The sequence below is a fragment of the Alosa alosa genome, chromosome 11 (genome assembly GCF_017589495.1).
Source record: "Alosa alosa isolate M-15738 ecotype Scorff River chromosome 11, AALO_Geno_1.1, whole genome shotgun sequence".
Classification (NCBI taxonomy): Eukaryota; Metazoa; Chordata; class Actinopteri; order Clupeiformes; family Clupeidae; genus Alosa; species Alosa alosa.
Genome location: NC_063199.1, coordinates 11,639,688 through 11,667,672, shown reverse-complemented (window position 1 = coordinate 11,667,672; position 27,985 = coordinate 11,639,688). Strand labels below are relative to the sequence as shown.

Here is a 27,985-nt window from a genome sequence, read left to right as displayed (position 1 = left end):
GTTATCAGATGATGTTTATTAAAGGAAATTCAACAATTTAACGATAAACAATCATACTTTTTCAACTCAGGCTTTAGGAATTGTTGCCTTGTGATTTGCTGTTGAGACATCCTCCATCTATAGGCTATAGGCTTAAATGGCCTTCATAACTTGTTTTACATAGGAAATTAGTGAAATGACTCAGGCCTATGGTGAGATCCAGGAACATGGCCAAAAATACACCAAAGAAACCAAATAAACCTACATAAGGAGGAATAAATAAACAAACAAACAAACAAAAACATTCAGCAGCCAACTATACATCACATGGGCACATCACCCACCTGGGCACATCACCCACCTGTTTGGTTTATTATTAAACCATTTGCTCATCCTAAAATAACATAAACCAAGAGAGTAAAATGTCTCTCTTTATACATAGGCCTATTTGATACATTTGTAAACGTGTAAGCCTAGTATAAAATCTGTACTGGAAGTGATGTACACCAAGCACATGGCCTAATGTAAGAGAAAACAATGTCCATAAGTTAAAAAAAGAATGAGATTTTAGTTATTTATTAAAATCAGTTCCTAGGAAAAATGGCAAAAACAAAACCAAAGACTACAAAACCTCCATAAATAAAAAGGCAATTGACTGAGGTATCGTATTGCATTCTGTAACACCCTTCAGGGTTCATCATTCTACATAACATTTGCATCAACATCTGGTTGTGTGGGAGAAGCATATTGTGTTTTATTTACACTGTCACTCCTTGCCACGTTTCTCACTATCTAACTACACAACTGCATTAAAGTGTCTAAAACTTCTTAAGCATTCTCCCTCACAGCTAACACACCACAATAAATAGAATGGTGTGCGTGTGCCTCTGTAATGGTGAAAAGGAAGGGGAGAATTGAAAAGAGTGGGGGAGTGGAGAGCAAAGAAGCAGCTTACTACGATGACAGTCTAGATATATATGGTTCAAGTTAAGGCATTTGTTCAACAGCAAGAGCAGACACAATAAGGAATGTGGAGATGGCAGGGCCATGTAGCTTAACACACAACAACATCTCTGCCTTGGATTATTCTGTTTGATAGAAATATTTTCAGTTCAGTACTGTAAACATTGCACTACAGGTAATCATTATCATTTCAGGGAATATCTTGAGACCCAACGACATGAAGCCATATCTCTGTTTTATGAAGGAGGCCATTACTCAGACAAAAGTACAAGACAGTGTTGTCCTTAGAAACTTGTACGTTGACGTCACCATTCTGTGGAGGAGAGAGGAGAGGATTATGTCTTTGGATCAAAGGAGGGATGATTTCCTGGCAAGTCCAATTATCTCATCCTTCTTCCTCCTTCCCTTTGTTCTCTTTGTCCTCTTGCACACCCTCTCTCTCTTGGGAAGAGATAGCACTCTCTCTTTCACATGTCCCTGTCCTGCGACTGGCTGTGGAGCTGTCTGAGTTTTGAGACAGGATATCAGGCTCTTGTTCCGGAGGCTGCCCTGGGGTGGGGGAGGGGGTCAGGAGAGTCGATGCCAGCGATGGCTGTAAAATAATGAGAAATGAGTATACAGCAACAGTGTTTGGTGGATTATTTTATTAGAATCTACTAGTTATATTTTGGCACCTGAAGTGATACGTTGGACTTATATGCCTTCTCTTTCAGTTTGGAAAGTGCACCTTTGAGGCCTGATTTCTCAGTCATCTCAAGAGCAGCTTTCAACAGTTTGGGCGTTTCAGCTCGCGGAGGGATGACCTGGGCTCTCTCTTTTATTTCTTCCTTCTTTGCATCAGGCTTTTTGTCTTTGGCCAGCATCTTCCTGTGATTAACAGCGCAGTATCCAATTATTCCCACATTCCAGGACAAGCTCAAACACACATAGATTAATTATTAAAAGGTTCATCATTGCACAGTATTGCATATGAATCTCTCAGACTGGTGTATCAGACCTGTTGTAACTTGTGAATCACTTACTTGGCTTTTCTACGAAGCAACTTCTGAGATTCAGGGTAATGCACCAGAATCTCATTAAGGTCCTTTTTGTCCAAAATGAAGAGATTAGCGAAACCATGAGCAACGACATTAGCTGTACGCCGGTTCCCTCCACCTATTGCCAGTAAACTAGATGGGAAAAAACATTTCCAAAACAATGGGGAAAAGTATGAAGAAATTAACACTACAACCAATACCCACCCTATGGACTGTGAATGAGCTTAGAGCACATGCTCCTCCTAATGCACATATTCACCTGATCTCCCCAAACACAGAGCCTGCTTTCAGAGTGACAAAGACTGTCTTCCCATCTGGACCACCAACAACCTGCACCTCCCCAGCTTTGATGATGTACATCTCTCGACCCACTTCTCCCTAACAGGGGCAGGTAAGAGATACGTCTAACATAGCATATAATAGACAACTACCAGAATTTCAGCATCTGACCTGAGATGTCATCACCTTTTTACACACATAGTCCCCTGGCAAGTAGACAACAGATCTGAGGCTCTTCAGCATGTCAAAGATCATCTGGCGGTCACAACCCTGAACACAACAACAACAAAAACATGCACATCATCAGTGGCAGGTAGGAATAAAAACCAGTCCCATGTAAGGTTGATACAGCAGTACTAAATAGTGTGATAATAATTAGTCTCACCTGGAAAAGAGCAACTTTACTGACAATGGAATAGTTGACATCCACAGCGATGTCCAGTCTCATCTTGTCAGGTAACTGGACGAGTAGCTCTTGTTCATCTGAATGGACGTCAGAGAAAAAGAGTTGAAACCGTTTGAATTATGCCATCTGTAGTGGATAACTAGAGCCACATAAATCACCAAGCCTTACCGAGCATTCCTTGAGACTGCCACGTGTACTCATACCAGGTCTTTACACGGTTCTGGACCTCTTTGGGTATACGGTACGCACCCATGTATTTCACTGTGTTGTCCATGCAGGATCTGTAGTAGGTTTTCCCTGCTGTCGCTGCCCCCACCACATCCCTCATCTAATGGCACAACAGCAAACAAAGACATTCTCACACACCATCTCACTTATTAAAGACCAACATAATAGGCATCACTAGATTTTTGTGATCTAGCTGTGATCAATAAAATAATAATTCGTTTATAGAGGTGAACATTTTTGGATGTGATCAAGCTATCTAAATATGTAATGCATTTTCTCAATCAAGTAAATATAACAATTGACACACCTGCCCAATCATGATGGAGAACACAAAAACCCCAACAAAGTAATTGATGAGCTGAAACACAATCTCAAAAAGATTTGTGGGGTCTGGCAGTCCACCAATAGTGATCAGAGTCTTCACTGCAAAGTAGTAGCAGCGAATGTAGCTGAAATATACAAAGGATGCCAACATTGTCAAAACATGTGATGACAGATACCTTATACTGCCATTAGTGACTATGACCAGGGATGTAGTGGAGGCTAAACGCAAGTAAACACAGTTTATCCACCTCTGAAATGTCAGAAATAGAGTTAATCCACCTCTTATTAGAGTTTATCCACCTCTCAAACGAGTTTATCCACCAATTGCAACATTCAAAAATCACACTGTATTGTCCACATTCACAATATGTACACTCATCAACACTCTAAGAACCGTTTAATACCACTGGTATTGTTATAAACATTGGACAATAACCTCCACCATCATCAAACATGTTCTGAATGCCTTTTTTAAAAATCCAATACCGCATGGCGCAGTCCACCTCACCGAGATCACAGCATTCAGAGTTTACCCACCTCTTATTTTAGCACTACACCCCTGACTATAACTCTACGTACTATTTGTATTACAGTGTTATGTTTCTATTATCAGTAATTGTTATACCACAATGGTGTGTTTTACATAGTGTGGATAGCATCAAACATCATGGCAGTCAGTCAGTTGTTGGTGGTAATGGTCAATAAGACACTGTTACTGGACATTAACTGTCATGATTACTTTTGACCTGTTAGTTTGAGCACAGTTTCGTCAAAATGTCACATGATGTAATTTTTGCTTATGAAGGTTTACACACCTGTTTCCCTTCCCATCATACACCCACTGGGTGGAGCCGAGGCCCTCGTAAGCAGAGCCCCAGTAGAACAGGCAGGCGTTGCAGTGCAACGAGTACAGCAAATATGTAGTGGTGCGGATGACTCTAAAAAGACACATTCCCAAATGCACATCTCTCTCAAGGTCTTCATGACTGAAATGTTTACTTTTACTTTAGCTAATGAATTTATTTTAGTATGATGGTAGTGGTAGTTAAGAAACAAATTACCACAAACATGTCAGAATAAAATGTATACACACAAAAAGAGACCAGTCTAATCACCCACAAATATCCATGTATGTGTTTACCTACAAAACAGTACAAACACTGGATATATGATCTATATATATCACTGGATATATATCTATATCTGGATACACTGGATCTATATTCCAGAATAGTGTCTTCTATGTATACGTTTTACTGATGGCCAAACATGCCAGAATTGCAAGATTAAACTCAGTGTTTTGTGACTGTGACTGTGTTTACCTGTAAAAGTAAGGTTTGGTCAAGATAGCCTCTAGACGTTCGTTGAACTCAAAGAAAGACATGATCTGGAGAGAAAAGGTGGAGAGGTGGTGTGAGGGGTCACCTACATTCTGGAGTATATAGTACTCAGGTATATGTAGTATATATAGTATAAAGGTGAATCTGGTTCTTTTCCTTAACGGTTAATAAAATGTGTGACTTGCCTTCAGTAGTCGGGGGAAACGTAACAGAGGATTGATACCAGTTTTGAAGTAGAATAACTCAAGGGGCAGGAGGCTAATGACATCCATCTGTAACAGAGAGTATTAGAGTAGATGAGTATGATATTACATACTATTAATTATAGTTCTTACATGAATTACATAAGTTACTTAAGTTAAGTTTCATCAAATTGCAAGTGTGCCTCAGAAGCAGAGAAAAATAGCTTGGCATGGTGTAAGAGTTTTTACCTTGAACCGATAGGTTTTCATGTAGTTCTTCCGCATCTCTGTTTTATCACACTACAGAAAAAAGAGGAGATAGCTTGTGTGCCCATACTGTATGCTGCATCATATAATCGGCCCACATTCTCTCTATGGTAGTACATCTGCTTTCATTCTGTATTATTACACCATAAAACTTCTCTCTTACCACTATGTCTCCGCCACGTATAAACTGTAGCCGGGGTTGAAAGACTAAGATGTCCAGGATGTAGATGGTGTCACACAGGTAGTCTGTTACCAACCACAGGTAGATGTTATCTGGCGTCTGATAGGGGAAAGCCCAGCGGACCGGGATCAGCCACATATTCCAGTTCCACGCCAAAGTCACAAAGAGCAGCCACAGGACATATACCAGATCTATGGAAAGAAAACATGGTACAACAGTTAGCCAGCTAGATCCCAATTATTACCCTCATCCTCAGTAGGGGGCAGAGAGGTAGTGGTGACTGTAAAAAAAGTTTCTTTACTGACAAATAGTAGAGGTAAGGGTCTACAATCATCTGAATGTTTAGTCAATAATAAACGGCATTCATTTGAATTTAATATGGCTTATTTCTTCTAAAGTTCACTTAATTGTACTGATTAACTAACTTAATGTTAGTTAATGAACTTCCTGTTAGTTAATATTTATATCAAGGGAGCGCTTGGCATAGAGCAAGAAAAGTTGAAGGAGACAGTCTAGCCAACCCTGCTGAGGAGCCCACTCACTCGTGAAGGGGTCGATGCTGATTGGGAATCGGTACTGCAGCAGTCTTGTGCAGCAAGATGCCAGCCTCCCTTTGCAGCAAGGCTGAGCGGTCTCCTGCTCCTCCTGCTCCTCCTGTGGTGGTGGGGGTGGAGGTGCCTCGTCCTTCTTCTCTGGAGGAGCCGCAGCAGCAGCTTTGGCAGGGGCTGGAGACAGACACAGAGCCCTGAGCATCAGACTGTAGGCCACGACAGAGGCTAAAAATCAGTGGTGCAGAACATATGTGGGAATATCAAAGGGAACAGAGAGATGCTGCTGGAGTTACGGAATCATGCTCCTCATAGTTTGTGTTGGCCTCTTCTGTTGTCATACTCACACGCAGGAGGTGTATCTTCATCCGAGTCATCCGGGTCAATGAGCTTCTCCTTAGCACGCTCGGTTCTCTCTTTGAACAGCTTCACCAGCTCCTGCAAGCGCTCATTAACCACAGTGCTGGTCTGGCTGGCAGAGGAGGCTGGTCGCTCTTTTAACCTGAGGGCAAACAAAGCAGGAGGCTCATGCATACATTGGCCTGGTGTTTACAACTGCATCTGCATAGCATGCATATAGGCTTTGAAATGGCCCTTTAGAAGTCTTGTTTTTGCCTGAGTAAAACCATGTGAAATGGTAGAAAGTGCCATTCACTAACCCTTCGTCCACACTGAGCAGGCTGCTCTGACTGGGCCATGCATGGACAGCTGTCTCTCTCTTGTCTTCATCCTCATTGTCTTGAGAGTAGAGCTTTTTTCTGAATAGATTGAGAGCAGTGTTTCAGCACATTATCTTATACACAAGTCAGGCTAGTGATGTTATGGGTGTTCATTTTGCCAGGACAGATGCAAAAGATTTATGATTTGAACTGTTTGATGAACAACAAACAACAAAAATGTGCAGACAGCCAGTCATGCAGAACAGGGGGAGGGGAAAGGTTCTTGGTATTTGCTGTCTGTGACTTTCCTAAGCCATACAGTTGAACATTAAGATCAAAGTATGGAAATACAGTTTTGACTTTGCCAATAGTAGGCCAAAGTGAAATCAGTAACCTACCTGTGGCTGATGATGTAACATGATGATGACATCATGACCATTTAGTTTGCTATTAGCAATCAGCAATCCACCAAAATAATTTTAGGCATACAGGCCTTTTCCATACTTCATATTAAGTGTTTTATAGGAAACATTTGAACCCTGAATAAGCTGTGTCCAAATGGGAAGGTTTCAGTGGGAAAGATTAAAATGGTGATCTCCGCCTCAATTGCAGCCTTGAGCCCACTCACCCATCCTCCATATTCTCCCCCTTACACTTTCAGCTAGCTCTTCCATCCCAGGGAGACAGTACAAACACACTGAAACTGATGAAGCTTTATGAGAAGCAGATTTCGACATAATGGGAAATGACTGGCTGATGAATTCTGACCAACAGGAAAAGGTCTTACATTTTATTCCAGATATTGTGCTGCTTCCTCTCTCTGCCCAACACAGTGCACCACCATAGTAAAGTGTGGTTGCATTTATGTGTATGCAATGTTGGTCATGTGAGTTTTTGTTAGATGAAGAAAAAGAAGGAAAAAATAATCAGAAAAAGCAGTCATGCGACTAAAAAGATCTGTTAAGCAAAATAAAAGTAAAACTATCAAAGTATAAAACTAAATTGATGTGCAGTGGGGAAAACAAGTTTTACTGATCAAGTGAATAGTGAAATAATATTTCAGAGCCACAAGCAATAAAATCATATGATATATGCATGGACAAACAAGCACAGTTTCCATAACATTTTAGCATTGCAAGCAGCAAGCTGCTCCGCGACTGTGACTCCTCTGTCTTCTAGGTGTTTAAATGACTTGCAGAAAAGGATTTCATTTAAGACTGAAGTTGTGATTAATGCATTAACTTTATAGTTTAATGGTTTAACGTTTAATTTGAATACTCTGCATTTGATTGTATTGTATGTAATTAAAGCTTACCTTGAGTGGTTAGTTTTGGAGGGTCCAGGCACTGTAAGAGTTTTCAGGTTTGGGCCCTGGTGGTTGACCACTCGGGGCATGCTGTGAGATCGGTTGGCCAGCACTCCTTCTGAATCTACATCTTCAACATTGACAGCAGGGTGCAAACTAAGCCTAGAACTCTCTAGGGTAAAACGAGAGGAGCAATCTGTTACTTACTCTGGTGTGGGATACCTACACACATTTCTGAACCAAATGTGAATGACTCAACAGCTGTAAAACAATGCAGGGCAGCACCGTAGTGAACATTTAAGTCACCTGAGTGGTGTGCTGAGGTAAGGTCATCCTCAATATGGAAGGCAGGGTTGGACACTCCGGATAGCTGCCTAGGGAGGGCAATAGGGGGTAGCCGATGGTAGGAGGGGATGTTGGGCAACTCAAGGGCACTACTGGGGGACGAGGGGGAGGGGGTGCGTGGGTGGTGGAGGGGGGACTGGCGGACAAGCCTGTCCAGCTCCACATCTCGCGTCTGCTGCTGCTGTTGTTTAGGCATCCTACTGGGGCTTAAGGCTGTTCAGGCGGTTGGCCACATTCGAGTAGTATTGTTGGGCACGCTGTGACAAGGAGGAGGCCTGTGCCGGCAGACTGGACAGCGTCTGGGTCAGGCTGGAGAGTTGCTGGGATATGTTGGTCAGCTGTGGCGGCAGAGTGGGAATCTGCTGTGGTAAAGTAGATATCTGCTGAGGCAGGTTGGAGACCCGTTGGGTCAGCTGAGTGACCCGTTGAGTGACCCGTTGAGTGGCCTGAGAGACCTGCTGGGAGCACTGCTGGGGCAGCTGCTGGAGCTGGGAGACCTGATGGGACAGATTGTGGGGCAGCTCGGAGAGCTCCTGCGAGAGCTGCTGGGCGCCAGGACACTGCTTGGTCAGCTGTTGCTGCAGCTCCGCCACAGAGCAGGGGATGTGGGGCAGCGTCGGAGGAGTGATGTTGTTCTCCTGCATCAGCTGCTCCACTCTGCTGAGACACTGCGCTCCATAAGGGACGTGCACCAGAAAGCTCCTCAGTGTGTCACAGAACACGGACACTGAAAGAAGAGCATGCGGAGTCAAGAGGCCATCATGTGAAAGTCATCTGAGCTCTCCAAACACACTAGAGAGGCAGTCACACTGCAGCAGAACACATCACTTAGCACAGCACCATTTTAAAGAATGTGTGACATTACAGCATTTAATCAATTAACCTTGTTATTAGAAAATCAAAGTCAAAGTGTCAAAGTCATCATTGCATTTGACTCTCTGAACCCTGTGGCAGAGCCTGTAATGACATGTAAGGAATAAGTCCTCACCACCAGCTTCCTCCTCCCCCACAGGTGCGTCCTCCTGCACACAAACACACATTACAAACACATATTACAAACACACATTACAAACACACATTATAAACACACATTATAAACACACATTACAAACACACATTACAAACACACATTATAAACACATATTACAAACACACATTACAAACACACATTATAAACACATATTACAAACACACATTACAAACACACATTACAAACACACATTACAAACACACATTACAAACACACATTACAAACACATATTACAAACACACATTACAAACACACATTATAAACACAAACACACATTACAAACACACATTATAAACACATATTACAAACACACATTACAAAGATCAGCAGGATCAGTATGCCATAGCAGCTGATTGGATCTTTACATAGACTAGGACCACAAAATCGGTATCTGAATAAAAAGTAGATATCTTATTTAAAAAAATTCACAGGCTAAAACTACTTCCTGGAAACACAAGGACGGTGAGTAGAAAAGAACCATTATGGCAGTGAGATGCACTTGCGCTGAGTTGGGCTGGATCTGTCAGGCTGCAGTGTGTCCTACCTGAGTGATGGTCTGAGGAGAGGAGGTGGCCGCTGCTGCCTGTGGCTGCTCTGTTACTGGACCGGACTCTGGTGCTGCCTGTGGCTGCTCTGTTACTGGACCGGACTCTGGTGCTGCCTGCTCAGCGTTCTTCTCCTGCTCTGGGTCAGGCTCCTGCTCAGGCGATGGGGATCGGACAGGAGACGCGACTTTGACAGGTGAGGGGACTTCCTGTGTCTGAGCTGAAGGCTCCTCCTCCTCTGGTTGCTCCTCTGGCTCTAGCTCCTCCTGCTGAGGGGAGGCCTGGCCACTACGTGATGGAACATCCTCGGCCTGCTCTACGGACTGCTTTGGTTCAGGTGGGGGTTCTATCACTTCCTCTAGCTCCTCCTCTATTTGTTGAAATTCTTCAACGTAGCACACTTCCTGGCACCTACAGGAAAAGGAATACAACCATGTCAACGTGAATATATCACCTCATAAACATGAAATCCTCATTGGATAAATAAAGAGCAACAGGTGGAGCCTGAAGGAGAACTTACAAAACTGAATTCAGAACACATACAGAAATCAGAATCAGTTATGTGAATAACATGCCCTGCAATCTTTAAAAAAGCTATGTTGTACATAACATTGTACATTATTTAAACAGGGAAGCTACATTTGATTAAAAATAGTAGATAACTAAATAACAAAATACTCACAGGATCTTACCTGCACCTTCCTTCAACAGCCAAACCAGACAAATACGACCTGAGGCACGATTAGTAACTAAGGCAACCGTCAAGAGGGAATCCGTGGTAACTATGATGGTGATGCAGTTGCTATGATGAGTAACATGTTGCCATGGCTGCAAAATTAATTAGGGGCTATGAATCTCTCATGGCGAAAAGCTCAGAGTGATTCAGGAGAGAGCTTGTGGCTTGCTACGGTTGAGTCCAAGGACACAATTCAATGATTCAGTCATGATTTTATGTTTCATCGGTTTGTTCAAACATCAGTTTGTTTGTGTGCTCCATGGCAGTTTTGGAAGTCAGGCTCATTGAACAGCCTGGGCAACATTACAAAGATTCCCTTTTAAAGTGCTTTAAATTCATGATGGTTATTTGAAGACATCCTAACCCCCCACCCCAAGCTCTGTGTTCACTCGGACTACAGACCAACTATGAGTAATCAGTGGTGAGTGGTTCAGTCCCGTTTTTAAAATTCAGTTATTAAAACAATTACTGTTCCAGTCCAGTGAAATAGCAGCAGAGTGGAACACAATGACAACCTGCCATTAAAGCTACAGACGTTTGGCATGGGCTCAGAAAGCCAGAAAAAGCTCATGGATTGATTTGTCATGACATCTCTTTAAAGAACATGATTGGATGCCTCTCCCTTGATTACCTGGGAACTGTATTCTGTAGCTTTAATGGTCATTTGAAACACACACCGAATGGAACAATTACAAGCAGTAAAATACTAGTGATACATTCATCATGAAAGATGAATGGAAATTTAAAAATAAATAAATAATGGAATCATTACACAGCTAGTGAAATTAGGGCCACCCATATTAAAGATTATTTAAATTACACCATATTGTAAATATAAAATAAAAGATGCTTGATTGACTGCAAAATGTATTCAAAGCATCCAAATGATATACTTGCTGATGTTTGAGAACAACCCTGGATCTCTTTAATATGGGCAGCTAACCAACCAGTTGCACAGACATGGATTCTTACTCTGTGATAACATTTTCTGTGAACTGCACCTCACTCTCCTCCTGGTGCAGCACCTGTAACCTGTGCAGAGCGTGACATGAGGGACATGAGGGAAGGGGTTAGGCAAGGCCAGGAGAGCCCCGTAGTCCATGTGCTGCTGTACTATTTTTCTAAAAGAATCCTAATACTTAACGTTATCAGCATTTCCTGAGCCTATGCCTAATTCAGGAGCCCCGACTAGCCTTAATCTCAACATTGTAAAAGTAAAGCTCTTACAGTAAGAGATTGTAGAGGAGGACTATTCATCATGGAGAGAGTATCATATGAGAAGAGTGCACTCGTATGATAAAACTTGTGTCAGTTTCACGTGGAGTCTTACTCTGTTATTAGACTCTGTGAGGTTGCCCCCTCACTCTCCTCCAGCTGCAGCACCTGTAACCTGTGCAGAGCGTGACAGGGACACGGCCAATATAATCAGCAGCTCACCTTGACATCTGAGACTTTGATCTGCAACTAAATGTCTAGCAATGCATACTGCCCTGGTCTGTCTCTTAGCCAACTCAACAATGCTGTACAGTTGAAATCATTTTACAGATAGTTTACCTTCATTAAGATTTGTGAATATTGCTTTGGGTTAAAGGGCAATCAATTTAATACATTTTAGAATGTCCATAACATCAATTAAGTTTTTGCTCATCATTACTGATGCCTCCAAACTTCAGGAGCAGAACAGAGCTACTGTATCAGGGCTGTAGTACTCAAGTCTGGTCTTGGACTCGAGATGTTTCTTTTTATGGTCTTGGACTTGTCTTAGACTCGCTGGTATTTGGACTTGGACTTGTCTTGGTCTCAGGCCATTGTGTCTCTCCAAATATTCTAGTTGGTCTTGACCGAGTCCAACGGGCTAAAAAAAATATTTACTTTTTATTCTAAATGATCTCCTCCTTAAAAAACAAAATCATTGATTAAGTGACCAGTGAGCAGTTCAATGTTTAATCTGTTCAAAATCCATCTATAATGGATGGGAATTGACATTAGCCAATCAAACCTAGCTTTTAGTGAAAATCAAATGTAGCCTTCCAAAACTCCATGAAGTAATGAAAATGGCCCAATTTGACACCAAGCATAAGTTGGAAATTCGACCAATCACAACAATTCATCATCAGTCATATGACCTTTGTCCCGCCTAATTTAGTGATAGAAGAAATTTGGAAACCGTGGCCAGAGTATCTTGCGGGCACAATTCAAATTGATAAACAATGTTTCTAATAGTGTAAAACGAAGCAGATAAACAATGTTTCTAGCATCACAGAAAAATTGTACATCGATAAGTAAGTGGTGTAAAGAATTCTTTTTTTTTCTTCTCGGTCTCCACTTTGTCTCCATCATTTTGGCCTCGGCCTTGACTTTGACTTGAATTACTTTGTACTGTTTCTTGTCTTAGATTCAAACCTCTTTTGACTCATCCTGACTTGATCTCGATTAGTCCTGGTCTTGGACTTGTCTTGGACTCGAGGTTGTACTCGTGGTCTTGACTACAGCTCTGGTACTGTATGTACACAATAGCACTAGATATTCTGAATAGGGAGAGTATCATATGAGAAGAGTGCACTCATATGATAAAACTTGTGTCAGTTTCACGTGGAGTCTTACTCTGTTATTAGACTCTGTGAGGTTGCCCCCTCACTCTCCTCCAGCTGCAGCACCTGTAACCTGTGCAGAGCGTGACAGGGACATGGCAAATATAATCAGCAGCTCACCTTGACATCTGAGACTTTGATCTGAAACTAAATGTCTAGCAATGCATACTGCCCTGGTCTGTCTCTTTGCCAACTCAACACTAAAAGACAACCAATCTCAAGTTTTAAGAATGCGCACTAAAGTAACATTGAAGACCTTTTTGTCTGTTGTTATGATGCCTTTAAACTTCCAAATGAGAAGAGAGCTAGATCAGTGCATTTATTCTATAGTGGATAGGGAGAGTATCAGCTCTGGTATGTACACAATAGCACTAGATATTCTAAATAGGGAGAGTATCATATGAGAAGAGTGCACTCATATGATAAAACTTGTGTCGGTTTCACATGGAGTCTTACTCTGTTATTAGACTCTGTGAGGTTGCCCCCTCACTCTCCTCCAGCTGCAGCACCTGTAACCTGTGCAGAGCGTGACAGGGACATGGCAAATATAATCAGCAGCTCACCTTGACATCTGAGACTTTGATCTGCAACTAAATGTCTAGCAATGCATACTGCCCTGGTCTGTCTCTTTGCCAACTCAACAATGCTGTACAGTTGAAATCATTTTACAGATAGTTTACCTTCATTAAGATTTGTGAATATTGCCTTGGGTTAAAGGGCAATCAATTTAATACATTTTAGAATGTCCATAACATCAATTAAGTTTTTGCTCATCATTACTGATGCCTCCAAACTTCAGGAGCAGAACAGAGCAACTGTATCAGGGCTGTAGTACTCAAGTCTGGTCTTGGACTCGAGATGTTTCTTTTTATGGTCTTGGACTCGAGATGTTTCTTTTTATGGTCTTGGACTTGTCTTGGTCTCGGGCCATTGTGTCTCGCCAAATATTCTAGTTGGTCTTGACCGAGTCCAACGGGCTAAAAAAAATATTTACTTTTTATTCTAAATGATCTCCTCCTTTAAAAACAAAATCATTGATTAAGTGACCAATGAGCAGTTCAATGTTTAATCTGTTCAAAATCCATCTATAATGGATGGGAATTGACATTGGCCACCTATTAGCCAATCAAATGCCTTCCATAACTCAGGTTTTAAGTGAAAATGCTATATCAGTTGGCCTTGACTTTGACTTGAATGACTTTGTACTGGGTCTTGTCTTAGATTCAAACCTCTTTTGACTCATCCTGACTTGGTCTCGATTAGTCCTGGTCTTGGACTTGTCTTGGACTCGAGGTTGTACTCGTGGTCTTGACTACAGCTCTGGTATGTACACAATAGCACTAGATATTCTGAATAGGGAGAGTATCATATGAGAAGAGTGCACTCGTATGATAAAACTTGTGTCAGTTTCACGTGGAGTCTTACTCTGTTATTAGACTCTGTGAGGTTGCCCCCTCACTCTCCTCCAGCTGCAGCACCTGTAACCTGTGCAGAGCGTGACAGGGACATGGCAAATATAATCAGCAGCTCACCTTGACATCTGAGACTTTGATCTGCATCTAAATGTCTAGCAATGCATACTCAGGAGCAGAACAGAGCTACTGTACTGTATGTACCAGGGCTGTAGTACTCAAGTCTGTGGTCTTGGACTCGAGATGTTTCTTTTTATGGTCTTGGACTTGTCTTAGACTCGCTGGCATTTGGACTTGGACTTGTCTTAGACTCGCTGGTATTTGGACTTGGACTTGTCTCTGTCTCGGGCCATTGTGTCTCGCCAAATATTCTAGTTGGTCTTGACCGAGTCCAACGGGCTAAAAAAAATATTTACTTTTTATTCTAAATGATCTCCTCCTTTAAAAACAAAATCATTGATTAAGTGACCAGTGAGCAGTTCAATGTTTAATCTGTTCAAAATCCATCTATAATGGATGGGAATTGACATTGGCCACCTATTAGCCAATCAAATGCCTTCCAAAACTCAGCTTTTAAGTGAAAATGCTATCAGTATGTAGCCTGGTAAACCAGACCCTGGAATCTTTCAGATTAAGGGTCTGGCCACGAGTAATGAAAATGGCCCAATTCGAGGGGCGGCACCAAGCATGCATTTGAAACTCTCACTGCACGCAGTTGGATAACGCTACGACCAATCACAACAATTCATCAGTGTCAGTCATCAGTGTAGCTCGCCTTTGTCCCGCCTACACCGATTTGATTGGTCCCCTTTCATTTCGAGAGATAGAAGAAATTTGGATCATTGCTGCGTGGCCAGAGTATCTTTATGGGCACAATTCAAATTGTGTAATCTATGACCTAATAGTGTAAAGAACTCAATGTTTTTCCAGGGTAATCAGTATGACCTAATAGTGTAAAACGAAGCAGATAAACAATGTTTCTAGCATCACAGAAAAATTGTACATCGATAAGAATAAGTATGGTGTAAAGAATTCATTTTTTTTTCAGTTTCGGTCTCCCACTTTGTCTCCATCATTTTGGCCCTGGCCTTGCAACTTTGACTTGAATTACTTTGTACTGTTTCTTGTCTTAGATTCAAACCTGGTCTGTCTCTTTGCCAACTGACTGTACAGTTAAAATCATTTTACAGATAGTTTACCTTCATTAAGAGCTACTGTACATTGTAGAATGTACATCAGGGCTGTGCCTCCAAACTTCAGGAGCAGAACAGTCTGTGGTCTTGGACTCGAGATGTTTCTTTTTATGGTCTTGGACTTGTCTTAGACTCGCTGGTATTTGGACTTGGACTTGTCTTGGTCTCGGGCCATTGTGTCTCGCCAAATATTCTAGTTGGTCTTGACTGAGTCCAGCGGGCTAAAAAAAATATTTACTTTTTATTCTAAATGATCTCCTCCTTTAAAAACAAAATCATTGATTAAGTGACCAGTGAGCAGTTCAATGTTTAATCTGTTCAAAATCCATCTATAATGGATGGGAATTGACATTGGCCACCTATTAGCCAATCAAATGCCTTCCAAAACTCAGCTTTTAAGTGAAAATGCTATATCAGTTGGCCTTGACTTTGACTTGAATGACTTTGTACTGGGTCTTGTCTTAGATTCAAACCTCTTTTGACTCATCCTGACTTGGTCTCGATTAGTCCTGGTCTTGGACTTGTCTTGGACTCGAGGTTGTACTCGTGGTCTTGACTACAGCTCTGGTATGTACACAATAGCACTAGATATTCTGAACAGGGAGAGTATCATATGAGAAGAGTGCACTCGTATGATAAAACTTGTGTCAGTTTCACGTGGAGTCTTACTCTGTTATTAGACTCTGTGAGGTTGCCCCCTCACTCTCCTCCAGCTGCAGCACCTGTAACCTGTGCAGAGCGTGACAGGGACACGGCTGAGAGACAGCAGGCAGCCCACACATCCCACAACTACATCAGACAGATGCTGCAAGTCCAAAACCAAATACCTGGACAATCTGGACAGTAGTTGCTGGTTTGATTCATTCCAATCTGTGTGTGTGTGTGTGTGTGTGTGTGTGTGTGTGTATGTGTGTGTGTGTGTGTACGTTGTGAGCTTAGTTTGACAGGGAGATGTCGGAGAGCCCCACTTACTCTGGCTCCAGTTCTTCCTCCAGTTGGGGCTGTGTTGGCATAGCCAGTCTCATCTCTTTCTCCTCTGCTAGTTGCCTGATGGTCATCTCAGCGGCGTGACGAGCAACCTCCTCGGCCAGCCGTGTGGTCTCCAGACGCTCCAAACGCAGGCTGGGGGGACACGGAGAACATTAGTCAGGTCATGTGCTTCCTCTGCTATCCCAAACATCAGGCTGGCCTAGTTGGTTACGGGAAAAGTGTGTTTTCATTTTTAATCTAAAAAACAATCCAATAACCATTCGTTAACATATATACTGTACAGACTTACCTTACCATGTTGAAGCAAATTATGCCATTTTAGTGGGAAATATATATGCAAGACATACACAGAAGTATTGTACATGACAAGTTTTATAGACTTTTCCCATATAGATATGGTATGGTTGAATTGTATCTACCTACAGTACTATGGTGGCAGTTTGTGTTATCCACAACATACAATACAGGGCAAACCGCTATTTTTATTATAAGGTTCATATAGTTAATTGTTAGTTCATATAAGTTCATATTTCAAAGGTTCATATAGTTAGTTCATATAGTTCATATTTCAAAGGTTCATATAGTTAATTGTTTTGGCAGAATTTGGCAGCTATTGTGACAAGAGAAGTCATTTATATGAATTTAATAACAATTGACTATTCATGAGCATCAGGTTTCTTGGTGTTTTAAGCCCCCAACGTTGTCTTAAAGGCAGCGCTGCCTGGAAGGTGCTAGGGTAAGGCATGAGCTAAGGTTAGGGTTAGGGTTAGGTTTAGTATTAAGATTAGGTGCCTTTAAGTCGACCATGGCAGTGCTGCCTGGAAGACGACTTTGGGGGCTTAAATCACCATCGAGCAATTTCAGAATGGTTAGACCAGTGTTTTTCATCTCTAACCGTTCCTCCATCGACATGATGGCTGCGTGCTCGGCCTCCCTCTTGATGTTCTCTACGAAGGGCGTCCATCTCCCTGTCTGCGTCTCGGCATCCTCCATCTGCACAGGCTCAGACACCTCCAGGATGCTGGACTGTCCCAGCTGCGTAGACTGGCATCCTGCTTCAGCGTGGGCAGAGTGCGCTACTCTTACTGAGTGAGTTGAGGGTACTCTGGGGGCAGGCTGGAGGGTCTCCTTCTGAGGTTGAGCCTTTGGAGCTACTTCAGGTTCTGGACGGCTCCAAGCTGTGGAGAGTCCTGCATGTCAATACTGATATTCAGATTACTCTAAAGACACAATGGCTATTCTAATTTTAGGAGTTCCTGGTCTCTGGACTTCAGTGGGGTGTTTGACCTTGAGACCTTTCAAAGAATGTAAGTTGCTTTGTTTCCCCCACCTCCCCATAAGGTTGTGGTCATTTTCAAATAAGAAGGTGAGTTCAGCTCTCTCTCTCTCTCTCTCTCTCTCTCTGCTCTCTCTCTCACTGCTCTGATGTTTGTGTATTTGGGTATAAAGTCCTTTCATATCATTAAATCTAAATCTGTCATTGTATTACAGTGTGGTTACAGTTCTGTAAGATTTAATTCTCAAAACTCCAACTGGTCTCATTAGTTCCCAAACATTTACAACCTGTTGTTAAAAGGAGTGAAGAAACACAGTGATAAACATATCCCAATCCCAACTTTTCTAAGACCTGACAGGATTGTGAATCAGAATAATTCTCTGTGTGTATTTGTTGTGGTCAGAATTCAATGAAAGCCTGTCTAGAGAGCTTTTGCCTATCACCAGATGTGAAACGGCAATGTTTGTAAAAACAGTATGGGACCAGGCCTCTGAAGAACTTCCCAGGAAAGGGGGTAGTTGTAATTAAAGGGCAATAGAAGGTGACCAGACTTGATGGCATTCCCAAAACAACTCATTACCATTTAAAGTGTAGGAGAATAAGCCCTCTGCTTTTTCTAAATCATGCCCCCTCTCTTTGTTGTCACATACTTAAGCTCAGGTCATTTCTCTGTTGAGTCAGAGAATACTGGTGAAACCCATGCTTGGGGTGACACAAACATGTACCCAGAGGTGGAAAGTAACGAAATACATTTACTCACGTTACTGTATTGAGTAGTTTTTGTGTGTATTTTGTATTTTTTAAGTAGTTTATAAAATCGGTATTTTAAATTTTACTTGATTACATTTTGAGTGAAGTATTGTACTTCGCTACATCAAAAATCCCATCCGTTACTTGAGTAAAAAAAAAAAAGTTAAGACTGACGAAAACGGAAAGGGAGAGAAAAAAAATCGCGCCCTAAACCACAAGCCTAGTGATAATGATCAGCGTGTAGCCTACAACAGGACGTGACTCAAGCTGGCGCCATGCAGTCTTTCTGAAAGTGATGGAGCTGGATCACGAGATGCATCAGATTAGCCTAACCTATGAAAGTGTATTTTCCACTATTCCAATCGGTTGTCTCAGTTCATTTTAGCACTAATGATTGCGGAGATATTTAAGCAAACACCATGGGATTTCGTGTTTTGACGTTTGTGCTCACCTTTCTTTGGAAAGAAGTTTATTAGCAGTTGTTGTTTCCCCTCATTTTGATGTCTCTCTTTTTCCTGTTTTGGCCTTTGTTTTTAGTAACCTGACTTGGCTTTCTTGGAGAAAGACATTGCACCAGCAGCAAAACAATTAGCGGTCCACTACTAGCGATGCTCAACTAAATAAACAAAAGATAGACTACCTTATGAATCGTGCAGGCGGACTAAACCATTTAGCTCTTAAGCAAGGGAGAGTGAGAGTGACCTTACACAGTTTTCACTATGTTTTGTATACAAAATTTGGAAGTTAAAATATTCAGGTAAAATAAATATATGGTGGAAATAAGTATTGAACGCTTAATTTTTTCAGTAACTAGCCTAAACTTCCAGTGAGTCTATTCGAAATTTTCACCACACATTATATTAACACACATATAAAAAATCCAAACATAAGAGTTTTATGTATTAAAGTGGAATGACACAGGAAAAAAGTATTCGTGCCTACTGAAATTTCTTCAATTCTTTGTGGAAAAGCCTTTATTTGTAAAGGCAGCTTCAAGACATTTCCTATATGACAAAACTTATTAGTGATTTTGGCCCATTGTTCTAAACAGATTCCAGGGGTCCCTCTTGTGAATCCTGATCTTTAGTTACTTCAGAACTATTTAATTGAATTGGCTGCCTTCAAGTCTTTCTGGAGCTTTCTCCGAAAGTGGTTCCTGTGCATGGCAGGTTGATGATGCAGTGATGTTTCTTCCACTTGCAGATAATGGCTCCCATGCTGCTTACTGGAAGATTCTGATGTTTTGAAATGCATTTGTAACCAGTTTCATTGATATGTTTTGCAACAATAAGGTTGCAAAGGTCTTGGGAGAGCTTTTTGCTTTTATCCATCATGAAATGTTTCTTGTGTGACACCTTGGTAATGAAAAACCTAGCCCATTAATATTTAGGCTACTAACCAAGCTTATATTAATTTGCACAGATAGAAAGGATAACTACTCTCTATACAGATTCCAGCTTGTTCCTTCTCTTTCCTTGCCTTAGTGCTTTTTCTTAGCGTGTTCAATACTTTCCCCCTTTGTTATTCCACTTTATTACATGACTCTACTTATGGAGTTGTTTGGATTTTTATGTGTGGATTACCTGAGTTATTACTAATGCCTGGGTGAAAATGTTGTGCCCCTGTATTCCACTTTTTACGGCCCTCTCCTCCATTGGGGCCCTATACTTCCCACTTTCCCCCAGTACGACGCCCTTTAATCTGCTGAACCTTCTGCTCGTTTCCAAATATAAAAACTCTCTGCAACTCAATATTGGCCTGCCTGCCTCAGCTTCCTGTGAGGGGCTTTTCAGTTGTGCTGGATTATGGTTCACTGCAAAGCGACCCAAGGATGAGTGCAACTAACTTTGAAAATCAACTACTGCGGCCCTCGGCGGCCATATTGCAACACTTATCGTGCATCTATTTCAGCAGAAATGTGTATGTAAGGCTTCACTACACCAATCTTGCTCCAGCAGCGAGATCACAACAGATTATTGGCACGATGTCTTCACAGCACACCACATGATTGGCTCAATGTCACATGTCGACGTTTTGCCGAAGGAAGGGTTGTGATATGTGTAGACATATGATGTGTAGACAACTGCCATATTGGCGTTTGGCCCCATACATTACTATGACCCCATACATTACTATGGAGGATTTTTTGAGTGCTGTATCTCCTCATTAGAAAGTCTTTGGTAAAACTGGTTGTTCTGGTACCCACCCCCCCAAAAAAAAAAAAGTAACTAAGTAACTTTTACTTAAAGTAGATTTTAAATTAACTACTTTTTACTTTTACTTGAGTACATTTTCAGATCGGTATTTGAACTTGTACTTGAGTAATATTTCATCAAGGTATTGGTACTTTTACTTGAGTACAATATTTTCATACTTTTTCCACCTCTGCATGTACCTGTCCCCTGATAGACACTGGCCCCTCATTGAAAAGAGTAAAAGCATGGATCCTGATTTTCCATCATCCTGACTGAGTCTCCAGAGAAATATGGTAGTAAAAAATATGCTATCAGACGGCATCAAATTCAAAATGAACATATATTTTCCAAAAAAGAAAAATTCTGTTTCAGCAACTGATATGTTGTCTTTGCACTATGCTCAACTAAATACAGGGTTTAGATTATTTGCAAATAGAATTCAGTTTTTATTTATATTTTACTTTTTTTTTACTTTTTACTTTACTACATTTACAACTTTTTTGGAAAATAGGGTTGTAATTCTTCAATTTTGGCATAAGCCAGTCTAATATTTTTGTTAACTTCTGCTGACTTATATTGCTTTGTATAAGACTTTGTTTGTCAGTTTAATGTCTAAAACAATCTGTCAAATATCTCAATGTACAACACAACATGACTCAGTTCATCAGTTTATTGTATACATTATACGTTATGTCAACATATCGCATGCACGACACTATGCAAATCTAGTCATTACACCCACAGCACATCCACTGCATTGTATAAGCTTGTAACAACAAAGCTTGTGCAAACTGGAGAGTTATCCTTTCAAGTGAGTTTTGTTGCTTGTGCTGGTATGGGCGTTAGAGTATGAAGGCAACAGATCAATCAGCGTAGGGGAGTCATTTGTCCCTTTACTTATATCCCAATTTGATTCTGCCCAGTATTCCAAAGAATGGGACCCAACATCACAAATAATTCAGCAATGTTGTGTCAAATATGGTCATTTAATCAAATAATGTACAAATACGCATTACTCAACAGAAACGGTGCACTCTGAGCACATTTCCAGAGCAAAATGTTGATAATATCAGAATTGTTTGTGATTTGTACCACATTCTTTGGTTGATTTTGGCCTGTTCAGAGATCTCTTTCTTCTCACATTTACAATTGTTGAAATTATGTAGTGCAATAAACACAATACCACATAGTGTGCAACTACCAGTAGTTATTTGAGTTGAACATGTCTACAATGATGATCACTGCTGTGAAAACAACCCATTTTTACTCTAAAATTTAAAAGTTTCAAGCTGTGAAACTATATAATTACAACAGTTCTGACAGCCACTGTCACATTTCACAGTATATCAAACTCATGAAAAAATAAATGTTTTCTCCATACAACAAAGTTCATTTTAAGAACATCAATGTCAGCTGCCTGATCGTTCCTTCGAGCTGGAACATCTTTTAACGTAATAAATGTGCAAAACTGGTATGCTGACGTAAAAGCACAATGGCCGTAACGTAAGGGATGCAAGCGTGTGTGGTTTGTACAGACAGTCCCTCAGTCTTCTTTCTCCTTTTGTTTAAGGGGCTCTCAGAGCTCTCCCCCCTGAAACAGAAGGAGATGGACGGAGTTAGAGTCTGACGAACCAACACCGTGAGCGTCTTATGAGAACTACTGAGAGATGAACGTCTCATGAGAACTACTGAGAGATGAGGCAGAAAAGCCTGCTGTAACCCTATGGGTCAATGTGTTCACGCAGTGATCTGTTTTCTACAGAGTTATCTCTCTTTCAAATGAAATTAGACTGAAACGAATTACAGTTATGCTGTGTGAGAGAGGAAGAAAAATTAACTTACCATTTTGCACCAGAATGTCACCATTCTCCTGGAGAAAACAAAAGAGAAAGAGAATCAGTTGGACTCGAGGATCCAGGATGAAACTCGTTAAATATTTGACTTTGCCATCACTGGCATACTCACTCCGTTCTCCTCCTTGCCTTTCAGCGCTGGCTGTGGCACTATACGGCCCAGGCCCTGCATGATCCAGCTGACCACACTACACAACAAACACATTTGGTCTCAGAACATGTCCTTCATGAGGAGCACACCCACTCACAGATACATACACACAGGCCTATGAAATCACACTCACTTGTTTTTGGATTCCTCATCATTCGCACTGGTGATGGACTCTGGAGGCGGTGAGTAAACTACGGGGACATGAAACACTTTTATGGACACTGGTCACCAACACCTGACCACACTCACAGCGAGAGCACTGACTAACACCAGTACAGCTAACACAAATAGGTCCACTCACAAAAATACCTCCATTACCTCCCCAAATAAAGCCAAGGCCTTGTGGAGTGGAGAATAGCCTGTAAGCCAGCAGGTGTGAGTCTGCCGCTGTACCTTTTTCAGAACAGGGTGTTGTCCTTCTTGAGGAAGGCTCCGAGAAGCCAGGCCGATGCTGAGGGATGGCATTCTCAACACTGTTCTTTAACCAGTCAATCACTCTATCCAGCCAAAGAGACACACACATCATGTAGACATTTGCCTTAAATATAGAGCATTGGTATAATAGTAAATACAGATTAAAGGCCTAGAGTTCAAATGTATAGGACTGAACCAAGAAGCATGAAAAAGGGAGAAATTATTGTTTGCTCACAGAACCATAGGATTGTCCTACATTCGGATGTTGGTGATACTTGTGAATAACCCATCCTTTGGATTTGAGGTGTGCTAGAATGGTGAGTTTGCTCATAAGTTTACTTACTTGGGAGGGAACTGAATTGGGATGCTGTCAACTTCAGATTCATCATCAGAAAAAAGCTCCACAACTGGTATGTGTGGCAGTGGCTCAGCATCTAGAGAAAGCAAAGACGAGGCGTTTACAGCAAGCCATTTTACTGATAATAAGACATACACGCATGCATTGAACAGTGATTACATACCTGGAAGGTCCTTTGCCTCATAGATCTGGGGGAGTGGTGATATGCAATATGTTAGATTAAAGAACAATTAATCTGCTAGACATCATTTACTGAAGTAATTCCTAGGGCCGATTTACTGTGGATTAAGCCTCCATTCTAAATTGAGATCTCCGCTGAAATTCTCTTCTTGTCAGTTTAGTCATGTTGTTTTGTTAGTTTTATTCTGGTTGACTAAAATAGATATATATCCATCCATCCATCCAAATATATTTATTTCATTAAACGATTCCAGAAATGAATCTCTAATCTCAAACCACTAGCAAAATTTCCCAACATTGCCTCCACAATCCCAACAGGATGAACATCAGAAAGAGCAATGCATTTCCTCATCACCAGATGGTGCCATAATTTATAGGGAAAGGCAAAAGATTAAATACTGAAGTCATATGATACACATCACACAGTTTTTGAACTTGTCCTGCCATACATATACATTCCATATACTGATATCATTCACCAATACATCGCAACATCATCATATTTCTGCATTATCACTGAACCTTTGAAACCTACATTATTCTTCTGAACCTTTGAGTTGAATGAAACTTATGATACACATGTATTATCCATGTGGATACAAGACCCCCACACCAGCAATTAGCTGTAGTGTGAAAATGCAGAGTGAAGTCACCAAAAGTATAAGATCAAATAATAGAAGAGGAACACAGAAATGGTACATAACTAACTTGTATGCATGTGCAATAAACATCTAATACATGTACCATATATTGTTTAAGATGTCATACTGTGTGATAGAGCTGATAAGATCATTACGAGCTCTAACCTCTGTCACATCTTCAGTTAGGTTGTCCTCCTTGTACTTGTCATCTGGCTGTGGCACGACTTTCCCCAGTCCCTGGGAGATCCAGCCAATCACCCCACCTTGTCTGCATGCAAAAAGGACATTTGTATATTTTTAGCTGTGTATTGTGGCTTATATAGCTACTCATGTTCACAACAAAATCTCAGCCTACATTACCTTGAATCATCCTCTGGAGCAATTGACTGAGAGCCCGAGACAGACAATAAAGAAACAAGTTATTAGAGATCATAAATGACCCATAGAGTGTGGGGCAGTCAGTGTTATTGAGTGACGAGGGAGTACCTTGGCATCAGAGGTCACCCCGGCAGGTTGGGGCAGAGCGCTGACGAAGCCATTGGACAGCCAGGTCAGCACCCCATTTTGGGCATTGCTACGAAGACAATGATTGACAAATGCAGAATGATAGTGATAGTTGTATTGTATTCTATTGTTTGTACAATTTACAGACAACTTGCAGATTTAACCAAGGACACACCTATCAAGTGAGTTTTGGTCCTCATCTTTGGGTTGCAGGGGGGTTTTCTTGGCTGTTATAACATTGAAAAGGGAATTATGTTATTATGTGAATGACAGCAATGTCGATATCTCAACAACAATACATTATAAAGACACTCATCATCAGGACTACAACAACTACTACTACTTCTACTATTACACAACTACAACAGCCTATTATTATTATGGTTATTATCATTATTGTTGTAGTTGTTATTCACTAAAATGTAGCTAATCTTATCTAATCTAATATGCATAATTTAGCAACTAGTAAAAATGGGTTGCATTACCATCTTTCTTGTCCTGATTAAAAAAAACATGATTGAGGTCATAATCAGGATGGTATTTACACATCAGAACACAACTATTAATAAGATATAGGTCAAATGGTCAATTGATGTGGATAGGATATGGTTGTGGAAGGGTAGGTTTACCTGCTCTTCACCCAGAGACTCTGGCGGCTGTGGAACCACTTTCACCACCCAGTTGAACATCCTGAAACACAAGGGGGCAGGGGTCACCAACCCAAATACCAACACTATGCAGACACGTAAAGGCCACTCTGACATGCTGCAAACATCTGAATGGAATGGGATGCTATTGCTAATTCTTAGACTTGTTCTACAGAACAATGGCAACGTGCCTAAATAGACAAGCATGGTTGGGAAATCCACAACAACACAGACAGAAGAGACAAACATCAGCTGAAAGATCAGCTGTCAGTCCTCTCAGACAAAAGCAGGTCACTGCTTAGACTTGAGAAGAGGGGCTTTTCAAGGATTGCCCTTTAGTCCTGGGACAGCCATCTGAACACACTATAGCACAAGTACGCACCAGAGTACGTAGTCAATGTACCACTATGCCTTTTCTTTCATCAAAATAATAGCCAACAACAAACACATGGTATCTAAATCAACGGCAACATATTTATGCACAAACAATAGGCACAAGAGACAGACGACAAAGTGTATGAGCAACACCCTGCTAATCACACCTGATTTCTCTTGTACCCTCTCTCTCATCCCATCTGCCCTTTGCTCCTCTTGCCTCCATCTCTTCTACTCTCTATCTGTCTCACATGAACCTGCTGTAGCAGCCCACATGTCCAGAGAAAACAACGCAGTATTCCCAGCTCAAGGTCTTTAACTGTCAGCTTCTGTGAGACGAATCAAAACAAGACACAAGCAAATAAGACCTGTATGTGGCTTCTTCGAAATGACCCAAAACAACAATTGTGCTGAAGCCTTCAAAGGGACTGAGACATGAGGAGCAGTGCAAACAGAACATCATACCTTGTACACTACTGCACTATTTCTCAGTGTTCTTCACTGCAAATCCAAAAATATATTCAGCTCACAAGGTCATGATATATTAACTTTTAAAAACCTACTTCTACCAACATCTACAGAGCACTTTAAATCCATAATTTGTAGAAAGTTCATTAGATAAACACGATAAGTTGGAGGGGCGACATTACCTGTCATCAGCAGAGATGTTGCATGTTGGTCGGACTAACTCAGCCCTGGGGGAGCAGCAGCGGACTGTGTGGATTAAGATGAGAGAAGACTCCACTAACAGGATTAAGACCTGAGGTACACGACTATTCATTTGAGATTAGCCAAGTAACATCCCAGCCAATACCACAGGTTCTGAGGGCCACCCAAACCTCTAAGCAAAGGCCATAGTCATCTTAGGTGGCATCTCTGTACAAAACAGCTGTTGAAATATTTCTATATAACACTTCATATCTTTTGTTTTTGTCAGGTCACTTACAGTATATTAGTGATCTGATTAGTGCAATAAGTATATCCAGTATATGACATTGATATTAGAGCCCACCCCCGGTTGCTCATTGATGCTACTTAAAAATTCAGATGCATTATTTCAAGCATAAGAGTGACAAAATGTTCAGTTCAGTTTAGAGTTCGTGTTCTGGACACTTAAGGTCTTGCGAAGATGCCTGGACATCACTATTCTTACAGTATCACTCATCAGGTGGCTAATTAGTTTTGTTGTCAGTTTGTTAGCATCACATGTGCACATGTGAGCAACAGGACAGAATGGACTGAGTTGTGAGGCCTAATCACAAACGTCCCACTCATATTCATTCACCCTGTCTGAGTTGTCTCTGAAGACAAGGAATATGCAATGATGATAAACACAATTTCTAACTGATGTTCATATGGCATTGACATCTGTATCACCAAAAGCCCAGGAACATGTTATTTCTTTGGAATTGAGTAAACAACTGCATTTTAAAACCTTTGTTTACAAGAAAGATGTGTTTGCTGCATTTCTGAAAACAGTTTGGTAAGAGTTTAATGCACCAATTTAAGTTTTATTTCACTGCTACATCCCTGGAAGTTGTAAAACGGCAAGTTCAGAAATGAGCGTCAATGGAATCCTTTCCAGACATACCTGCAGAGCAAATTCAAATTTGCTTACAGGTTCGTCTGAGTTCCCCCAGACTACACGTGACCAAATTCAAAGCCAAACCTGTGGTGTGTCCTTATGTATATGCACAAGTAAATGTATAAGATTCTATTTTCTTTAAGGTAATAACATAGTCTAGGATTGGCACAGTTTCTATGATATCAATACCTATATACTATACCTTAAGGCAACATCAGCAACTTCCTGTATGTGATGACACCTGAGGCTACAGCAAAGGTAACCATGGAGTCAGTGCCCCTGTGGGCAGGAGGATTGTGACAGCTCAGAGGCAGGAGATCCCATAATGAGATAAGGTAAGGATAAGCTCAGGTGCTATGGCAATTACGCAACCAGTGGAACTAAGCCAGGTCACTAAAGCATAGCTTAACAATGTCCTCACATGTGATTGGACACTTGAACAGTCCAATCAATAAAACACCAAAAGATAGTGAAACAGATCATGGCAGCTGAGACATAAAAAAAGATGGAATCGA

At 41.2% G+C, this 27,985-nt stretch overlaps 1 protein-coding gene across 1 annotated transcript; it reads right to left on the bottom strand.

Moving 5' to 3' along the window:
- Position 1: 1 nt before the first annotated feature.
- On the bottom strand, positions 2-26,574 carry LOC125303435 (cyclic nucleotide-gated cation channel beta-1-like). Its single transcript, XM_048257196.1, has 40 exons — positions 26,536-26,574; positions 26,351-26,386; positions 26,053-26,214; positions 25,493-25,553; positions 25,349-25,361; positions 25,039-25,090; positions 24,846-24,933; positions 24,720-24,745; positions 24,525-24,627; positions 23,702-23,726; positions 23,524-23,614; positions 23,085-23,263; positions 22,900-22,957; positions 22,728-22,803; positions 22,605-22,632; positions 17,437-17,719; positions 16,524-16,673; positions 11,328-11,387; positions 9,619-10,030; positions 9,033-9,066; positions 8,301-8,771; positions 8,006-8,257; positions 7,716-7,871; positions 7,181-7,235; positions 6,394-6,492; positions 6,082-6,236; positions 5,729-5,911; positions 5,169-5,377; positions 4,988-5,038; positions 4,742-4,828; positions 4,539-4,603; positions 4,032-4,154; positions 3,200-3,341; positions 2,833-2,992; positions 2,644-2,741; positions 2,445-2,528; positions 2,239-2,357; positions 1,965-2,111; positions 1,617-1,809; positions 2-1,534 (listed from the first exon to the last, which is right to left on the bottom strand). The coding sequence occupies exons 3-40, from the start codon at positions 26,109-26,111 to the stop codon at positions 1,328-1,330; spliced, it is 4,854 nt and encodes a 1,617-aa protein (XP_048113153.1). The 5' UTR covers positions 26,112-26,214; positions 26,351-26,386; positions 26,536-26,574; the 3' UTR covers positions 2-1,327.
- Positions 26,575-27,985: the final 1,411 nt, after the last annotated feature.

Excerpts from the sequence above, each read along its gene's own strand:
- LOC125303435 (XM_048257196.1), bottom strand. The coding sequence starts at position 26,111 with ATGGAGGCAAGAGGAGCAAAGGGCAGATGGGATGAGAGAGAGGGTACA. Across the intron at positions 23,615-23,701 it reads TGAGGCAAAGGACCTTCCAG|ATGCTGAGCCACTGCCACAC; the intron begins GTATGTAATCAC and ends TGCTTTCTCTAG. Across the intron at positions 7,236-7,715 it reads TGGACCCTCCAAAACTAACC|GGTGGTGCACTGTGTTGGGC; the intron begins ACTCAAGGTAAG and ends ACACTTTACTAT.